The sequence below is a fragment of the Cydia amplana genome, chromosome 11 (assembly GCF_948474715.1).
Source record: "Cydia amplana chromosome 11, ilCydAmpl1.1, whole genome shotgun sequence".
NCBI lineage: Eukaryota > Metazoa > Arthropoda > Insecta > Lepidoptera > Tortricidae > Cydia > Cydia amplana.
In genome coordinates, this window is record NC_086079.1 from 7,671,717 (window position 1) to 7,691,825 (window position 20,109).

General features: G+C 39.2%; 5 protein-coding genes across 5 annotated transcripts in view; 3 read left to right on the forward strand and 2 right to left on the reverse strand.

The window, feature by feature from the left end:
• The window catches only part of LOC134651934 (breast cancer anti-estrogen resistance protein 1), a 199,253-nt gene that overhangs the window by 168,730 nt on the left and 10,414 nt on the right, over nucleotides 1-20,109 (reverse strand). The gene's annotated exons all lie outside the window — the stretch shown is intronic.
• On the reverse strand, nucleotides 133-3,233 carry LOC134651933 (DNA replication factor Cdt1). The gene is made up of 3 exons (XM_063507052.1): nucleotides 2,581-3,233; nucleotides 2,156-2,291; nucleotides 133-1,564 (listed from the first exon to the last, which is right to left on the reverse strand). The coding sequence occupies exons 1-3, from the start codon at nucleotides 3,108-3,110 to the stop codon at nucleotides 398-400; spliced, it is 1,833 nt and encodes a 610-aa protein (XP_063363122.1). The 5' UTR covers nucleotides 3,111-3,233; the 3' UTR covers nucleotides 133-397.
• On the forward strand, nucleotides 7,798-9,792 carry LOC134652319 (uncharacterized). Its single transcript, XM_063507490.1, has one exon. It carries the CDS (start codon nucleotides 7,798-7,800, stop codon nucleotides 9,790-9,792), a length of 1,995 nt encoding a protein of 664 aa, XP_063363560.1.
• Nucleotides 11,093-13,104, forward strand: LOC134652320 (monocarboxylate transporter 10-like). Its single transcript, XM_063507491.1, has one exon. It carries the CDS (start codon nucleotides 11,095-11,097, stop codon nucleotides 13,102-13,104), a length of 2,010 nt encoding a protein of 669 aa, XP_063363561.1. The 5' UTR covers nucleotides 11,093-11,094.
• Nucleotides 16,178-19,237, forward strand: LOC134652416 (SRSF protein kinase 2). The gene has a single exon (XM_063507598.1). It carries the CDS (start codon nucleotides 16,304-16,306, stop codon nucleotides 18,230-18,232), a length of 1,929 nt encoding a protein of 642 aa, XP_063363668.1. The 5' UTR covers nucleotides 16,178-16,303; the 3' UTR covers nucleotides 18,233-19,237.

A 20,109-nucleotide genomic window follows, 5' to 3' on the forward strand; every position in this document is an offset into this window, starting at 1 on the left:
ACCTCAATTTATAGTTCATGATTCATGATAAGTAGTTGTTTGAAATAGGTAATCATTATTAAACTAACAGAACAATAATAAAAATAAAGGTATGTCCATTAATTTACTATGTCAAAACTGCGTCACAATCTAAATTTATGATGTCATGTAAGTATTTCTATTTGTGTGAAACCAAAATGTCAAATTTAATTATGAGATACTGAGATATGATGTACGATAGGAGATAAAACGTATATTAATCTAGTTTTTAAGAATGCAAACTATTGAATACTATAAATTTTGCTAAAAGTTGAATAGAGTTATCTTATTAATAAAGTAGGATGTCATATCTAACAATACATTCACTTACACTTAACAGTCTCAAGGATCTATTCCTATGTCAAATAAATATTTATAACTAATCACTTTTATACTTATCTGCCAATGCTTCCAGTTTGGAGGTGATGCTCTTAAGCTCAACATTTCTGTCCAGCTTTAAATAAGTTGTGTTTCTGATATCATGTAACTTAATCCAATCTGGAACCTGCTCAGTGAGTACTTTAATATCTCTTTGCAAATCATTGTTGGACACCTTGCTTTTGAAACTGCTGTCCAATTTAGAGAGTATTATGTTAAGGGCTAACACATTCTTTCTCTCGGTGACAAATATGTTTCTCAAGGTTCTAGCTAAGTCCGGCAAGCGACAGTAGATGAGGTATTTCTGCTCATGCTCTGACGACCTGGTCATGGCTTCCAGTGCTTTAGCCGCTTGCTTAGCTTTAACTTTTTCAAGCAATGATGCAGGTAGATTCCTTAATGCAGGATTCAGTATGGTGACTCCGCTTGTTGACGGCTGGCTGGCTTGAGTACTCGCATTCTGTGTCGGTTGGTCCTTGATGCCAGTGGCAGCCTTTTCTTGGTCAGTAAGACCTCTGGCTTTAGCTTGAGCCAGTTTTTCTAAAGCTCTCTCCATTTTTGTGTTACATTTGAATAATTCTCTTGCCTTAGACAGGACATCCTGAGCAGTTGAGAACTTTTCAGCATTAGGCATTTCAGGAAGCTTGGCACTTTCAATTTCTGGTACCTTCTCAATTTCAAATTCAGGATGCCAGCGAGTGAGCTTGTTGTCGGGGATCACCATTGGGGGATCGAGGTTCAATAAGTACTGAGCATGATGTCTCTTCACTACTTGGAGCAAGGTATCAAAGAAGTATCTACGTCTTTCTAGAAGGACACTTGGGTTCATTACCTTAATATCATTGGGAAAGTTAGGGGATATGATCAATTCAAAAGCCTCTTTCTGGGATGAGGTGGTGAAATTCTTAATCTTTTGCACCTCAAAGTTATAGAAGTCAGGTACTAAGTGCTTAATTTGAGCGAGGTGTTTCTCGGTAAAGTTGCGTTTGAGCATGTCTTGTACAGACGGCCTCAATTTAGCAAAAGTAATTTTTTCATTTCTGTTATAAAGGAGGGACACAACAGTCTCCATACCTCGGAACAGCTCTGCGAGGAACCGGTAGTGGTGCGGGAGTGGCAGGTTGGAGGAGCTGCTGGCAAGAGCAGCATGTCTGATGTATGCTGGAACCTGAAACATTTGTAAATTACTATTTATTGCTAATATATTACAAGATCTTAGTGCTTGTTGCCAGGTACCCTGGATCAATCAATGAAAAATATGCTTCATTCAAGTAGGCCTAGCAACAAGCTCTTTCAAAACAGTGGCTGCTTAACATCTGGTGGACCACCCACTTGTTTGCCACTGTCATGGCCTTATCCTAAGAATTGGACCCAACAACCCATAGGGAAAAATAAGCCTTATTAGTGTGGCTTCCTCACTATGTTTTCCTTCACCTAAATGTGAGTAGTGAGTATAAAATAATAAGTTAAACATTATATGAAAAAAAAATCTAAAGCATTTGGATATAAGTATGTAATCACTTATTTTGGGATAAGCATTCCAAGATCAATTTGTATTGCATATCAATATTTAAGTTTCATTCATTACATCCATCATGCTAGAATGGATACCAATGTATTTGATCAACAGTAATAAACAATTACTAAACTGTGTAAAACCTAACCTACAAATCATGAGAAATTAATAAGACAATGTTAAAGCAACTAGTAAAGACTAATAAGAATTATTAAAACTAAATTGTATATAAATAATAACTACCTTGCTAGGGCTTTTCACAGGACTGACTACAACCTTCCGAGGAGATATCAAAGGCCTTTGTTGTACAGCACCAGATAGCACTTCTTTCTTGGGAGACATCAGCTCATTTTGAATCTTGCTTGCTCTTTTGCTTGGACTAAAAAGAAAAAAAGTTATAGTATACATAACAATAACATACTGTACATTATATGTAAGTAACAAATGCTTTATTGTACAAAACAAGAATAGGTTACAGCAGATATATAATTTAAAGTACAAAGGCAAACTTATGTATACCTATGACCTTTTCCAGTTAATCAAAAGTAGTTAAAGTATATACCTAAAGTAATTATACAATATTTCATGCTATAAAAATTGTTTTAAAACTGTGCAAACTGCAGAAATGCCTAGATTTCTTATAACAAAGACAATAGAATGATAATTACCTTGATGGTACTTCCACATCAATGGATTTGAATTCTCTGAGTTTGCCTTGCTTTTCGCTGCCATCCTTTAGCTGCTGAATGCCCTTGCTCAACCTTTCAGCAGATGCTCTCAATTCTGCCAACCTGGAACTGCTCGCCAATTTCTTTCTGATATCCCCTAAACTAAGCTCCTTACGAGCCGAACTCACTATTTCTGATTTGGAGGGTTGAGTGGTTTTAGTAATATTAGATGCATTAACTTTACTGGCAAAGGCATCACCGGCGCTTGTCTGTCCCAACTCAAGAACTGGAGAGGAAAGCTTGGTAGCTAGAGAGTCATGTTTCTGGGTCTGAGCGATACTTTCCGAAGGGCTTATTCCATCTTCGACAGTAGTTTCACATTTTTTTCGTAAGATGTTCTTTGCTTTAGATTTTAATTCACTTTCCAGAACGCGTTCTATATGTGGTATCTTGCGTTTTGATGATGCGATGTCTTCCGCTGCAGGCCTTTTTCTGCTGTTGTAGAACGCGGTAAGCGTAGTTTGAGACATTATAATATATGAATAACACTTATCAGATACCAGACATTAATATTGAGATAATATAAAATAAAATAATTATAACTGAGAGCACTTTTTCCCTCCAAATCCGTAACGAACAGTCAACTTCAAAATGACAACTCAACTCAAACCGTCAAGCTTTACCATAGACAATGAACGATGTATTTTATTAATTTTAATTCATTGAATTTAAATGCCAGTTTTTCTATCCAATAATAAGACAAAACTGACAAGCTTGTCCATCCGTCCGAACTTTCCTTTGAACTAATGAAATAAATATGAAACTAAATCCTTTTATATACGCTGGAAACTATCATTAGTTAATTACTTTATCCACTTAAAGTAGATATGTACATATTTATTAGGCTTAGCTTTCATTATTATCGCGATCCTAAATCTAATTAATCTAAGAATGTCATTAGCAGATTTCTTACGTCGATTGTGATACCTCAATTCCTACTAATATTATATGCGAAAGTAACTCTGTCTGTCTGTTACCTCTTCGCGATTAAGCCCCCCATTCACACTCCTACCTTGTAGTCCGCCTCGTAGTCCGCCTCATTATGTAGGATTGTGTATGGGGGTCGCGGAACTCGCGGACTACGTGCCGTCCTACAACACCCAAGTAGGATGCCTCTTGGGTCCTACAAATCCTGCAAGCCCCGCCCACCGATGTAGTCCGCCGCGCAGGATTGTGTGTGGGTTGTCGTCCTACGTTGCGAACTGCCGTGTTTGACGTATGACAACAGTGCGCGCCATTTTTTTGAAATTTATAAAGAAAATCGCTGTTTGTCGGACCAAAAATCACCCAATCACTCCAACAAACAATGGAGAAATAGGCATTGCAACATTTGCAACAATTATTACCAATACTTAAGAAATATGACGCTCTCTGGCGAATTTTTAGCAGTTTCCTGTTCCACACTCTTTTTTATTTTTATTCAATAACAAGAAAATACATAGCAGAAGAGCTATTTTTTTTTATTATACGTAACATTTTCAAGAGTAAGTAGACCGACACTTGTGAGAAACGAAGCAGTACTGATGATGGACGGCAAAACAGTACCGTGTGTGAGCTATTTCTTGCTTCATAGTCCTGCAAGGCGTACCAATGTAGGAGGGTGTGTGAGCTATATCCTACTCCGTAGTCCTGAGAGCCGGACTACATGTAGGAGTGTGAATGGGGGGTTTTAAACCGTTGGACCAATTTAAGGTAGACGCCCATAGCCCATAGGGCGGGATCGCAAATAAATCTTTAAATCTTCTTTGTATAGAAAGTCACACAAGTCCGTCCAATGATCCGCCATGCCGATCCGTCCCTGCGATGCGTCCGTTGCGTGCGATACGGCCCTTTGGACGTCTACTTACTCTACCTTTAGATGGAATTTGATATGGAGATAATTGGACGGCCGAGGAAGGACACAGGGTAGATTTTTCAATCACTAATATTATTCTACGTAGAAGAGTCGTGGGCAGAAGTTCGTTTATTCATGTTTTTCATCAACCGTCAGTTGGTCGTCAGTCAATACGACCTATTAACTTATAGACTAGGAATCCTCTAGACGGAGTTTAGAGCAATTATTTCATGAAACCGATGCTGCCAAAAATACTGGTGTGCGGAAGACAAGGTGAGCGAATCCCGTGCCGTGATTGGTTCGTTCAAAGACACGGACCAATCACGGCACGGGATTCTGACGCTCGACTCGAAGATGGAGTAAAACTATAGTCAGTGCGGAAAGAGAAGAGTCGTGGATTGTATTGGGCCCCATACATTCCACGACTCTTCTCTTTCCGCACAGACTCTACCGTATATTTGTGGCAGGGGGTAGCGTTACTATGCTCAGTCTAGAGGATGTCTTGTCTGTGTATTACCTATTTCGTGAGGTAAGTTTCCACTGAGTGACAAACAAAAGTGTATATTTTTCACTGTATTATGTAATAAACCATAAACCCTTATTTTATCGGGATGTAAGTATAGCTTTGTCTGTAGAAAAAGGCGTCAAATTAGAAAAAATATGAAAATTTAAAATTAAACCCAAAAACTGCGTCTGCGTCGGTCCGCAACGCGTGCCCACGATGAATGCTCCTAGAGTCAGACCGAGAAAAGTCTGCAGCGATTTTGATAGCCCCCGCAGTGAAAGTGTGTAAGTATAATGAATTTATGAGTTGTATGACGTGTAAATAACACTTGCACTGCGTAGGCTATCAAAATCGCTGCAGACTTTTCTTGGTCTAACTCTATATACTTACCTATGCCTATAGGTATATGGAGTGAAAGTAGTGAAACTTAGAGTGAAACATGTCGAGCAATTTTCGACTTAAAATACGTGAGTCTTAAAACAACACGGAAAGGAGGCGGTATTCGCACTATTTCCCCTCTGCCGAGGTACAAGATCAATTGATCTAGCGCGGGTAATAAAACTAGTTACACTTGGATTTTAAACTAGACCGAATCCAGTCGCGCGAGTGAACACTGTGCTACACAAAAATGCCTATTTGCTCGGTTTTTTGTTGTAAAAACAGGTCGAATACATCAAATTTACAAAAAGGTGGTGTTACATTTCACATGTAATAATTTTTTTACATATCATAGGTACGTTTAATTACATTTAAACACAATTATTATACATATTTTAGTTTCATGTAATTGTTGGATTTATCGATTTTTCTCGCCCAGTACAAATTGCGGATCGGTCGAGCGACAAATCCGACTTCTCAGTACAAATTGCGGATCGGTCGAGCGACAAATCCGACTTCTCATCTCTTGACGAAAATGTGTTAGTGTGCGTGTTGTGACACTTGTGACTCGTCCGTACACAAAAATAGATCGAGGTGTGCAAGATTTGTCTGTGTAGGGTGTCATTTTCTAATTATTTGTGTCGTCATTACAGGGGCCCATTTCTCGAACGGTATTAGACTAATATTATTAGTCCACGACATGAATCTAGTATAACTGGATTGGGCATGAGTAGTGGGGATAAATGACAGAACGGGATAGTCTTATGTATCTTTCAGTAGGAGTAGCAGCGAAAGCGCTATTATTGTTTGTCCTTGTCACAGTCTCACATCTTGTTTTATTCCCCACCGTAAATTGACCACCGTGATTGGTCGAATTTATTTGTTGCCCACCATAACAAATAAATTCGACCAATCATAGCGGCACAATGCGACGCTATGATTGGTCGAATTTATATGTTTTGTCCCTCACGGAGGCACGCGTAGACCACTTCTATAGGATGCTACCTTCTATGGTCCACGAACTGTCAAATCATATGGGTTGTCATGACAACACACTAATAATATTAGACTAAAATCGTTCGAGAAATGGGCCCCAGATTGGATTTTGTACATAAGTGTGTGAGAAGTGTGACTGTGTGCACTGTGCACGTTCCCCCCGCGAAAAATGGTAGAATGATTTGTATGTTAAGATATCGCTTGGGCCTATCCCTTCCGACGTGTCGGAAGCCCGTGTTGATCGAAGACGTGAGTGATCCGTTTTATCCTTGGAGGATATAATCAAACGGAGACGCCATGTCTGTAATTTTCTGTACAAAACAGTCTGCCGATTTTTGCGGGGGAGGGGAACGTCAAATGTATGCGTAACGTAAAAATAGCCATGTCAGATAAACGTCAGTCCATACATTGTGTATGACCGTTGGCCGCCTATTTTCGACAGAGGGGAAAGCCTGTTAATGGCTACTCCGTTTAGTTGTATCCTCCAAGGTTTTATCATGGTATAATAATATACTCCGCCTGGTACTCTCTTCCGAGATTCGCGAATGACCTAACTGTCACTTGCCTACGTCATCATGCTGTTTACAGGTTCTCAAACTTTAAAATGTGGGAGAATTTTAACCAACGGTGAAAATTATTTTAACGGCATTAATTTTAAGTTATTCATGTAGAAACAGTAAAATAAAACAAATCTATACTGCCCTTTTCACTCCTACTCTTATAGTTCCGAATATAACAGCCAACCATTTTCGTAACAAAACATTAATTACCAAGCTTACGACGTGAAAAGTTTGGAAAACACTGCGACTGCTGACACTGAGCGAGAAGGAAATAACAATTAACACGCGTTCGACAAGGATGACGGTCAGGGACAAAATGGCGGATTGTCAAATGTGACAGCGCTATCCTGTGTTGCCAGTAGTGTAAACAGAATTACCCGAACGTCTGAAATTTATTTCGTGAATCGGAAGATATTGCTAACGAATAATTAAAAATGACGTGTTATTGTAAAATTTAAGATAAAATACATATAATTGAAAATTATAAAATTATAGAAATATTTTAACTTATAAACCATAGATATAATGTACCCATGTAACATGTTATGTTGAAATAAAGTGGCAATGTTATTATGACGTAGGCAAGTGACACTCTGGGAAGAGAAGACCATGTTTTATTAGACCATGCGTTTTATAATAGTATTTTAATAAGTTTGTGTCTCATTTTTAATAAGTTTGGTTATTGAAACCCAAAAAGTTTTCATTTAAGAAGGGGTTTGACGCTCTTGTTAATGGTTTGTATGACGTAGGTGACGTATATCTCATATTTACAAAAAAAATAATTTGATAATAATTCACGTCGTTTGTGTTCAAAGAACACAAAGAAACTCAATCAAAGCAAGTTATATTTGTTCTATATTAAATAATATTTAGCAACTTGCAAAATGCCTCCGAAACAAATTTCATCAACGACATACGACAACGATAAGCGAGAGAGTGTTACGGTCATTAAAAGTAGAAAAAATAGACGTGTCAGTTTTGGAGCAGCAAAAGTTACAGAAGAAACTGAGATCCAAGCACAAGTTCATGTACCCGAAGAAGGGTGCTGGGGCTGGGTGGTCGTTGCAGCCGCATTTTGTGTAACATTTATTATGGATGGCATAGCATTAACATTTGGAAGTATACGTCCAGATATGACCTTAGACCTCAATGTTTCTGAAACAATGACAGCTTTAATCAACTCGATTGCTCTGGCTTTATATTTAATAGCAGGGCCCTTAGTTTCTGCTTTAGTAAATCGATTTGGATTTAGAGCTTGTTGCATGGCAGGCTCGGTAACATGTTCTCTCTCTTTATTTTTCTCTTATTTTTTAGCCAACGTCGGTGGGCTTATTCTGTTTTATGGATTTTTATGTGGTATCGGATTTGCTCTAATTAATATGTCTACAGGACTTGTAGTGGGCTTTTATTTCGAAAAAAGACGTTCTATAGCAATAGGAATAGCTACACTTGGTACTAGTGTTGGGGTCATGCTTTGGTATCCAATAAACTCAAATTTAGTGAAATTATCCGGTTGGCGCTCAGTGACCTTATTCCATTCGGGAATGTTTGGGATAATTTATTTTCTTGCTATGACTTTTCGTCCTTTACTCTCGTTACATGTAGTTAAAACCGAAGTTACAGAAGAGCCAACTCGTACAGTTACGTATTTGCCGAATGTTGCAGCTGCTTCATCTCAAGCAGATCAACCTGACACCGCTAAACCATCGGGATCAGAACGTCTATTCGCTGCAGTGAAGAACGATCAGTTTCCCACAGCAGCTGATGTGGTGGAAAATGATGAAGAACCTCAAATTCTATCAAGTCAGCCAGGGCCTTCAGCTGAATCTCCACATGCCTCTAAACTGACGCTCACTGTAATGACGCCAAAAAGTGGTATCAGTAACCGTCAATTACAACAAGTAAAATCTATAATATCTAAAACTAATAGCATGATGGACGTCACCAAACAGAAAGTGCAAGTTAATGTCCCAGAAAAAGAACCCAAAAAGGTGAGTTGTTGGGGACGACTCTGTAATTGGGAGCGACATGTGCCCGAGTCACGACCGATGTACCGGGATGACGCATTTTATGACGGAAAAGTGGAACGTTTGCCTGAATACCAAAGAAGAAAGGGCGCAGTTGTTGCTGAAGAAGGAACTGGCCTTGAGTACCAGCTAACAGTGTCCCGTACGGCCGCTGCACACGATTTACAAGAGCGTCGCGGCGTATTCACTACAGCAGTTCGGAGAGTTCTTGCTACAATGATGGACCCCAAATTATTAAAATTAAGTACCTTTAGATACTTTTGTGCTGCGGGTTTCCTAGTTTACTTAGGTTTCTTAGTACCTGTCGCATATATACAAGTCAGAAACTTACAGGCTGGTGTTGACCCAAGGCATTGTAGCTTATTTGTAAGTGCAATAGGAGGATTTAATGGTCTAGGCAGATTGGGTTTTGGTTTATTAGCTATAAAATTTTGTCCTATAAAATTATCTGTAGCTGGATTGTGTACTGGCGGTGCGATTACCATGCTGTCGCATGTTTCATTCAATATGTATTTTCAGTATATCTATTGCAGTTTATTCGGCTTCAGTGTAGCTTGTGTGATTAGCTGTAGGGCTTTGATGCTTGTCAAGCTTTATGGACTAGAGAAGTTAACAAATGCAACAGGAATGTTATTATTATTTCAAGGAATAGGGAGTTTAATCAGCACACCATTAGCAGGTATTTTGAGCGAGCACTTTGGATACACGGTTGCTTTTATTGTATCCGGGGCGTCCCTATTTTTAGGTGGTCTAGTGTTGGCACGAATGTATGTAATATTTTTGAAAGAAAAACTTTTGGTCTCCCCATCTCCATCTGAAGGGTCCAATCAGCCAGTAAATAGCAAAAAGTAATTTTAAGTGTCTTAAATAATTATTAAATAAATATATGCATAATGTAAATTATGTTACATATAGCTGGTCAAGCAGATCTTGTCAGTAAAAAAAGACGCGAAATTCAAATTTTCTATGGAACAATATCTCTTCGCGCCAACATTTTTCAAATTTGCCGCCTTTTTCTACTGACAAGATCTGCTTGACCATCTATATTTGATTTTTTTGATTAAGGTGTGGTATTCCAGTGAGACGCAAATACACATTTGACCAAGATATTGGGCAGATGGAATACCACTCTAGTACCACCACGGGGTTGTCACATTTATCCTTTCACCTTTATTTGTGCTTGTGCAACGAGGGGGGTAAGTAAATGAAATTTTGCAAACATTTTGTTAGTGACATAATTTTAATAAGTTTTTGGCAAAAATTTCTTGGTACAAGCTTTTATCGCTGACTGTACTTTTCTTACGACAGACAAGACATCTAATACTCATCGAGACAATTCTAAAAACCCCTAACACAATTAGGTTGCGTTGTTTCATCACAGAGTTCCTATGGCCACTTCCTGTCTCCATCATCAGATCAGTTCGACAGTACCATATTATTGTATTGTCATCAGAATTACATACAGCTGCCAATTTTCATGACGCTACGATCCTTGGAAGATGGTTAAATTAGTTACCTTAGATTCCATTACATTTTAGTTACATACAGGTCGAGAGTTCCTATGGCCACCTCCTGTCTCCATCATCAGATCAGTTCGACAGTACCATATTATTGTATTGTCATCAGAACTACATACAGCTGCTAATTTTCATGACGCTACGATCCTTGGAAAATGGTTAAATTAGTTGCCTTAGATTCCATTACATAGTTACATACAGGTCGACCTAATAAAAGCTTGTTAAAAAAGCTATAATTCCCGTGGGAGTAAAAGGGAATTTAGCTACCGCTGCACATGCGTGAAATACATGTGAAATAGCACGCTTAAAGAGCAAGTGTGATGAAAAATAACTTGGCGGACTCTATGAATAAAAGTTTGAATAAGCGGTTGACAAAGAGTATAATATAAAACACTATGTGCATGTGGTTGACCACCTATGTCGATATAAGTTACTCCATACTCCATGCCATTGCTCTATGCTATGTCGTTTTGACAATAGGTAATGTCTGCTGTGATGTAGCCGACGTAGGTGTATCTTATATTTACTAAATAATTAATGCATTATTTAAACATTGTTTATGACCAAATTACACGGAATAACTAATTGTAAAGCAAGTTACTTATTTATTTTATGACATCAAATATAATCCTGCAAAATGCCCCAAAAACCGATTTCACCCAAACCATACGATAACCGTAAGAGTGTTACTGTTGTTGCAAGCAGAGTAAGTAGACGCGGCAGTGTTGAGGGGACAGAAGAAACTGAGATCCAGGCACAAGTTCATGTACCCGAAGAAGGGGGTTGGGGCTGGGTGGTCGTTACAGCTGCATTCTGTTCAACATTTTTAATGGATGGCATATCAATGACGTTTGGCAGTATGCGTCCAGATATAACCTTCGATCTCGGTATTTCTGAAACGATAACATCGTTAATCAACTCGATTGCTCTGGCTTTATATTTAATAGCAGGACCTTTAGTGTCTGCTTTAATAAATCGATTTGGGTTTAGAGCCTGTGCTATGACAGGTTCAATAATATGTTCTCTTTCATTATTCACTTCTTATTTTTTAGCCACTTATGGACCTCTTATTCTATTCTATGGCGTATTTTTTGGCTTGGGGCTTGCTCTAATCAATATGGCTACAGGTCTTGTCGTGGGCTTTTATTTCGAAAAAAAACGGTCTTTAGCAATAGCGATATCTACATTTGGCTCCAGTGTTGGGGTTATGGTTTGGTATCCAATTAACGTAAATTTAGTTAATGTAGCAGGTTGGCGTTCATTGACTTTACTTCATTCGGGGATGTTTGGAATTATTTATTTTCTTGGAATGACTTACCGACCTTTACTCGAGTTACATGTAGTAAAAACTGAAGTTACAGACCAGCCAACTCGTACAGTTACGTATTTGCCAAACGTGGCAGCAGCTGCAGCATCTCAAGGGCCTAAATCTGACGGCACTAAACCAACAGCAGCAGAACGTCTATTCGCTGCAGTGAAGAACGACAATTTTCCCACAGGTGCTGCTGTGGTGAAAGACAATGACGAACCTCAAGCTCTATCAAGTCAGCCTGGGCCTTCTGCTGGAGCTCCACATGTCTCCAAACTAACTATTACTGCAATTACACCAAAAGGTGGTATCAGTAAACGTCATTTACAACAAGTCAAATCTATCATGTCTAAAACTAGCATGGCGGGGGATGCTAAACAACAGAAACTGCAAATTGCTGTCCAAGAAGAAGAAGAACCCAAAAAAGTGAGTTGTTGGGGCCGGCTCTGTAATTGGGAGCAACATGTGCCCGAATCACGGCCTATGTACCGGGATGACGCATTTTATGACGGAAAAATTGAACATTTGCCTGAATACCAAAAAAGTAGGGCCGCAGTTGTGCCTGAAGAAGAAACTGGGCTCGAGTATCAGCTAGCAGTGTCCCGTGCGGCTACTGCACAGGATTTACAAGAGCGTCGCGGCGTATTCACTACGGCGGTACGGAGAGTTCTTGCAACAATGATGGACCCCAAATTACTAAAATTAACAACCTTTAAATTATTTTGTGCTAGTGGATTCCTTATTTATTTAGGTTTTTTAGTACCTTATTCATATATACAAGTCAGAAACTTACACGCTGGTATTGATCCAAAGCATTGTAGCTTATTTGTCAGTGCACTGGGGGGATGTAATGGTCTGGGCAGGCTCAGTTTTGGTTTTATAGCTACTAAAATTTGCCCAATAAAACTAACGGCTACCGCGTTGTGTGTTGCTGGCGTGAGTACCATAATATCAAATTTTTCATTCAACACGATTTTTCAGTATGCATATTGTGGTTTATACGGGTTTAGTGTAGCTTGTGTGGTTAGTCTCAGGGCTTTGATGCTTGTTAAGCTTTACGGACTAGAGAAGCTAACAAATGCCACAGGCATGATATTGCTATTTCAAGGAATAGGAAGCTTAATCAGCACACCATTAGCAGGTGCTTTGACAGAACGTTTTGGATTCACTGTTGCATTCTGTGTGGCTGGGCTATTTATTACGTTAGGTGGTCTAATTTTGATACCTGTGAATTACATATATTTAAAAGAAAATCCTTTGGTACCACCGAAACCGGACAAAAATAAAAAAAAATCTGTAGCATCAAACCAGCCTGTAATCAGTAAAACTAAAAAGTAATTTTAAGTATCTTTGTTTTATAAACATAATATATGCCTAATTTTGTATAACATATTCCTGTTTGTGTTTTCCGCGAGCATCATCAGCAGGGTAATTATTTGATTTGCTGTAAATTGGCATGTCCACGGTAAAAAATTGAAAAATCTTTAATTTAGGTATTTGTTTGCCCATAATCAAATGTTTAGGATGCAAGGATTTTGAAAAACGTTTTGGTTCCTTTATGTGAAACTTATCTCCGAAGTATGGTGATGACATTTTATGTGATTAGTATGGCGTTAATACATGGTAATGACAAATTATCATTTTTACCTTATAAATAATAATATTTTTTACTCACTTTAAGTGAAATATTATAGTATATGATTAAAATATACAATAATAACAATAGCTCTCCTTCGGCAGATCCTGTTAAAAGAGAACATAAACAATAAAAAAGCGTTCCATGTCCTTACCGTGGAGGAATAGTCATTACCGTGGTCGAAATATCCACGGTATTCCATGGTAATGACTACCATGGTAATGATAAAAACTAACATTTTGTCTCATAACTCTGAACATAGTTAATGTTCCAGAACATTCTTCCAATTACGTCATAACAATTCGAAGAAGTCATCGTATCAAATAGGATTCGTATTTAAATGATTTCCTCTTACCGAGAAATAAGACCCACAGAACCTCACACATTTTTTGAACGATATCATGGTAATCGACTTATTATTTGAAAATAAAATATATGCGGACACAAATGTTGAAATGTGTTCCCACTGTCGATTACTAGGCGACGAAAGGCGCGCGAGGGCAGCAGCAGGAACACTGCTTTCTATTGGACAGCTACTTATATGATGTGCAAGTAACATCCACGGAATGACGGTACCGCGAGGGCCGCTAATGTTCGATGTTGCCATTTAGTTCTGGACGACACAATTTAATTTGTGATATTGAGTTTTAGGCACTTAAAGTCTATTTTTTAATTCGGTACACTGAAATGACAGTTAATAGTATGAAATGACATTTCATGTTCATACAATTAACTGTCATTTCAGTCTACGGAATAAAAAAATAGACTTTAGTAAATACTAGCTATATATTGACATTTAAATTGACTTTTAGCCATTTAGCTCATTTTTTGATGAAATCTGATCAGGCGACACGCGTTGGTAGTGACATTTTGACCCTTTGGAGCCTTAAAAACATAGATCCTCTAAAGTTAGCGTGAAATGGAAAACGGCATGTGTGAATATTTTTTTATTTACTACTTATAATTATAAGACACGGTAAAGATCCAAGTTCGTTTAGTACCGAAAAACGCCGGCGACATGCGATTTACAAAAAACAAATAATGACCCAGCATCATAATTATCATTAACATCATCGTCAGACTCGTATCACTATCAACTGCCCTATTAGCACGGTCGCATTTTTATCGTTTATCACCATGCCTGTCACGTTCTAACAAGTATGTAAGTGCGAAAGTGACGGGCATAGTGATAGTCGATAAAAATGGAACCGTGCTGAGCCCGAAAGACGTTTACGCGACAGGCACGTTGGTGCATTGTTTTTGTAAGTACTTGTTGAAGTGCTGCTTCTCAACGACCGGTCTGGCCGAGTGGGTACCTATAGTGAAAACTGAAGTCTACACACAAGGCTTCTTTGCTTTTTAAATGGAATAGGAATGAAATAGAATAAGTTTTTGAGTGTTAAAAACTTAGTCTTATTTTTACCCGTGTTTTATATTTATCCCACCTGACCCTACTTTTCGTTGAAAACGTCACAAATATTTCAAATATATCCTTCATATCAACGCCAATATCTATCAACGGTTACTTAAGTCTCGGTAGCTCAGTTGGTAGAGCGGCGGCCTGATATCCTGAGAGGCTACCGCGAAAACCGTTTTTCGCAAATTGCGGGGATCTTTCTCTTTTACTCCAATGAAGGCGTAATTAGAGTGACAGAGAAAAATGCCCGCAATTTGCGAACTTCGATTTTCGCGGTTATAGCCCTGAAGTCCTCCGCCTTTGGTAGGTTTGAACTTGGAGGATACAACTAAACGGAGTAGCCATTGACAGGCTTTCCCCTCTGTCAAAAATAGGCGGCCAACGGTCATACACAATGTATGGACTGACGTTTATCTGACATGGCTATTTTTACGTTACGCATACATTTAACGTGCCCCTCCCCCGCAAAAATCGGCAGACTGTTTTGTACAGAAAATTACAGACATGGCGTCCCCGTTTGATTATATCCTCCAAGGGTTTGAAATTATTCTGGTCGGAATAAACACGAAATCCAAATTTGGACTTATTCCCATTGAGTTACGGAAAATTCCATACGTTTTCCGTTGAGGCTCTACCGCGAACCACGTTCGACGTGTTGCCTCCCTGTCACACTTGTAAATTTGTACGAAAGTGTGACAGGCAGAGGCAACACGTGGAACGTGGTTCGCGATAGGCCCTCTGAAAGTGTCAGGCGACCGGATGGATGTTATGCTCTTGGAGGATACAACTAAACGGAGTAGCCATTAACAGGCTTTCCCCTCTGTCGAAAATAGGCGGCCAACGGTCATACACAATGTATGGACTGACGTTTATCTGACATGGCTATTTTTACGTTACGCATACATTTGACGTTCCCCTCCCCCGCAAAAATCGGCAGACTGTTTTGTACAGAAAATTACAGACATGGCGTCTCCGTTTGATTATATCCTCCAAGGTTATGCTCCACAACTTCCACAAGTTAACACATTTTCTGTGTCTAATGTGCCTTTTAAATTTATAATTTTGAATTTACAATCTAAAGCCCCCTCCAGACTATGTGCGTGAATCGCACGCGAAGCCGCGCACGAGTGTGGAAAGTGGTTAAAATTTTTACTATGAAAAGAGTTAAGTTTCACTATGGTTTTATTTCCTCCATCTTCCTCGAACGTACTTTAAATTGTGTACACCAATAGCATTGGTTTGCTTTTTGTAATTAACCAATCAAATGACACGCATTTTGTGAAGATACGCATGAGTTACGCCCTAGGGAAGTAGAAGAGTTCTTGTTGAACTTATCATATAGCAAGTATAGCAACATTGAATGGGGTTTCGTGTTCGAGCGCATTTTGTTCTACGACCGGCCGCCATACTCAAACAAAAAGATTGAGATGAAAAGATAAATTTTATATTTATCGGGCGTTATCGAAAGTGTTTTAATTTACTAAATGAGTTCTAAATCAGATGTAAATAGAAGGGTACTCGCCATTCAGGCGAAAAAGAAGCGGCATAAATTAGGAAAAAAGAAAAATCGCGAGGAAGAGCACGGTGGTGGAGGACAAGGAAACGGGCTCCGCAACCAGAATCAGAATCGACTGGAGCCCACGCACAGCTCTTCCAACGAGACGATCGAGGAGGACGACGACGAGCAGTACGACAGTGACGACGAGGAGCAGGAGGACAGCGCCGACTACTGCAAGGGTGGATACCATCCTGTCAAAATCGGAGACTTGTTTCTTAACCGCTACCACGTTACAAGGAAATTAGGCTGGGGCCATTTCTCGACGGTATGGCTCTGTTGGGATCTTATCGACAAACGGTTTGTAGCGTTAAAAGTTGTGAAATCCGCGCCCCACTTTACAGAAACTGCCCTAGACGAAATTAAAATATTAAAGTCCGTTCGCGATAGCGATCCCTCGGATCCTAAGCGGAACAAGACCGTACAGCTGCTCAACGACTTCAAGATCACTGGAGTCAATGGCACCCATGTGTGTATGGTGTTTGAGGTCCTAGGACACCACTTACTGAAGCTTATCCTGAAGTCCAATTATAGAGGCATCCCTCGAGATAATGTGAAGACAATTATACACCAAGTGCTAGAAGGCTTGGATTATCTCCATACTAAGTGCAAGATAATTCATACAGATATAAAGCCTGAAAATGTGTTAGTGTGTGTGGATGAGACATACATTCGCAAGCTAGCAGCTGAAGCTACCGAGCTACATTCCTTGGGCTTGAGATTGCCCCACTCCCTGATAAGCACTGCACCAAAGGAATTCCAAGAACAAGTAGTGACAGGTAAGATGAGTAGGAATAAAAAGAAGAAATTAAAAAAGAAGGCTAAGCGTCAGTCCATGCTGCTCAAGAAACAAATGGAACAAATAGAAGAGATGGAAGAGCAGAAAAAGGTTGAAGTCAGTGACTCGGCGCCCATGTCTCAGGATAATGATGATTCACCCCAGACACCCGAGGAAGCCAGTGTCATTGAGACGACCCGCTCTGAAGCTGACTCCAACTTAAATGAAGCTAACCTGAACGGCTGCAATGACTATGAAAAAGTAGACGATGAGGCATTCGATACTGATGCTGATGCAGTGCAGGTGAGAAGTAAGTCACTTGGTTGCGGCGATGATGTCGGCACCCCAATGTCGGAAGGAGACATGACTGACACCCCTCCTTCATTTAACTCCGAGTCCACTAAGGGTAAGTCTTTGGAAAAACAGCCTGACCCAGCTTTTGAAATATGTGATCTGGAAGTCAAGATTGCTGATCTTGGAAATGCTTGCTGGGTTCACCGACATTTCACAGAAGATATTCAAACCCGGCAATATCGCTCCCTCGAAGTACTGCTTAGTGCAGGGTATGGAACATCTGCAGATATTTGGAGCACTGCCTGTATGGCCTTTGAACTGGCGACTGGAGACTATTTGTTTGAGCCTCATTCGGGCGATGGCTACAGCAGAGATGAAGACCATCTGGCACACATCATTGAGTTACTTGGAGACATTCCTAAGCGTATTGCTGCTTCCGGGAAGTATTCTAAAGTATTCTTTAATAAGAAAGGAGAGCTGAGGAATATAACAGGTCTGAAGCCATGGGGTCTAGTGTCTGTCCTCACAGAGAAGTATGAATGGAGTCACACTGATGCAGAGGAGTTTGCTGACTTTTTAAAGCCCATGTTAGATTTTGATCCTAATCGGCGCGCCACTGCATATGAGTGCCTTCAACACCCTTGGCTGAAAATAGCAAATTCAGAGCAGAAAGAAAAGAAGGAAAAGAAAGAGAAAGAGTCATCTGTTAACTCTACACCAAACACAGAAGAGCTGTCGCAGACTGATAAACCAGCTAAGAGGAGGGCCAAGAAAGTGTATACATAGCCCAGATCATAATATGCCAGAGTGCATACTTCTTGTTTCTCTGATATTTTGTTGTATAACTTCATCGTATACACTCATTTTGCTCGCTCTCTGTTACTCGAGTGAATCCCTGAGCATTCATTAAATCAGTAGTGTTGACTTACAAGTATTCAGTGTTTTAATATCAAAAGTTTATTTATAGATTTGTTTGTGAATAATTTAATTTGTAACTTCTTTGTTTAATAGCAATCCCTAATTTGTAAAACAAAATTGTATCCATCTATTGAGATAATGCTGAGACACAAGTCCCCCTCGAGTGGCTATGTATATAATACAGGCTACTTATTAGTGGAGACATGTCTGAACAAACTCATTGGCATTATTGAATGTAATAACATGAATTACCCAAACTGTACAGATAGCTTTAGGAAAAATTGTGATGTATGACATGTAGACAATATAGGTTTTGTCACATAAATCTTAGGAATTTATTAGTTGACATAGTTCAGCACCTAAATCCACCTAGAAATTGAGGAGTGTAATGTGAAGTCATGCATGCATACTGTAGCCCAGGAGTTCCCAACCTGTGAGTTGTGCCCCCCTAAGAGCATAAAAGTAAATTGAGTGTAAGATGCCTTAGCATTAGCATATAGAAACAGCCTTTCACCAATGGGAGCCTAATGCTAAAAAGGTCGGGAACCCCTGCTGTAGCCTGTCAGGTAGTATGTTCACGTAATAGTCTAAGTTTGTGTTTTATCACTATCACAATAGAAATCTCATAATATAAACTTTAGGAAATAAGACAGTATTTGTAAAGCCACACCTCCGAGACTGCCTTTTTTATATTTTGATGAGTCGTCTAAATTTAACATTGGCTGGAGTGCAGATATTCGGGAGGATGTATTAATATGGTGTCCTCTGATCCAGCTTATAGTTATTATTTATCATAGATCCCAATTTACATGACCATTTGTATTAATTATATCTGCAAATTTACATAAATAAAATGTCAAAACGAGCTTGTTATTATGAGTTTTAATGTAGATTTATTAATAACATTGTTATTTTGTATGCTCAGTGAAATCTAACCCAAGGCTGGGCCATCAAGGAACTGCATTAATGCTGTAATTGAAATCATAATAATCTCTTAATATTTGTCCAGGATATGTCATGTCTATGTGGTAACCCAAGGTTCAATTTTGCTGAGTGTACCTGATGCACAGTAGAGTCTGTGCGGAAAGAGAAGAGTCGTGGAATGTATTGGGCCTCATACATAAGTGCGGTAGAAGTTTACTTGTATCAGATTAGAGCATAGACCCGTTACCCTGAGGATGCATTTTTTGTACCTTTTACACGTGACACGCTTGGCGTAGTCACAATGAATAAAAGAGTCGTACACAGTAATAGAGGTTTGACCTATCTGCGCAAGCAACCTGCATCTTCACAAAACATGATTTTTATCTCGACTGAAGGCTCCTAGTATAATTTGACCTCTACCTTCGTACCCATCTATTTGTACAAAGATCCTGTTTATACTGGTTACGTCGTGGGTAAGGAATAAACAGGCCTGAACATTTTTCCAAGGTGTAGCAGGAAACGTTACCTATTGTAATCCGAGTCGAACTACGCACCCAGAGAGCTTACCTATGTATGGCGTGTTATACAGATGTAGATATGAGTACTGTGGTTTCATTGCATATTATTGTCTACAGATGTATCCGATTCCTATTCAATTCTAATATCATTCCCACACATATGAAGGTTACTCAGGTAGCTTACAGTAGGTAAGGTCTACACTTTAGGTATTGACACGAGCGAAATGCTATGAAGAACTAGTTTTACAAGTAGGTATACCTATTCCTACATTGTAAACTAGCTTCTGCAGCGACTTCGTCTGC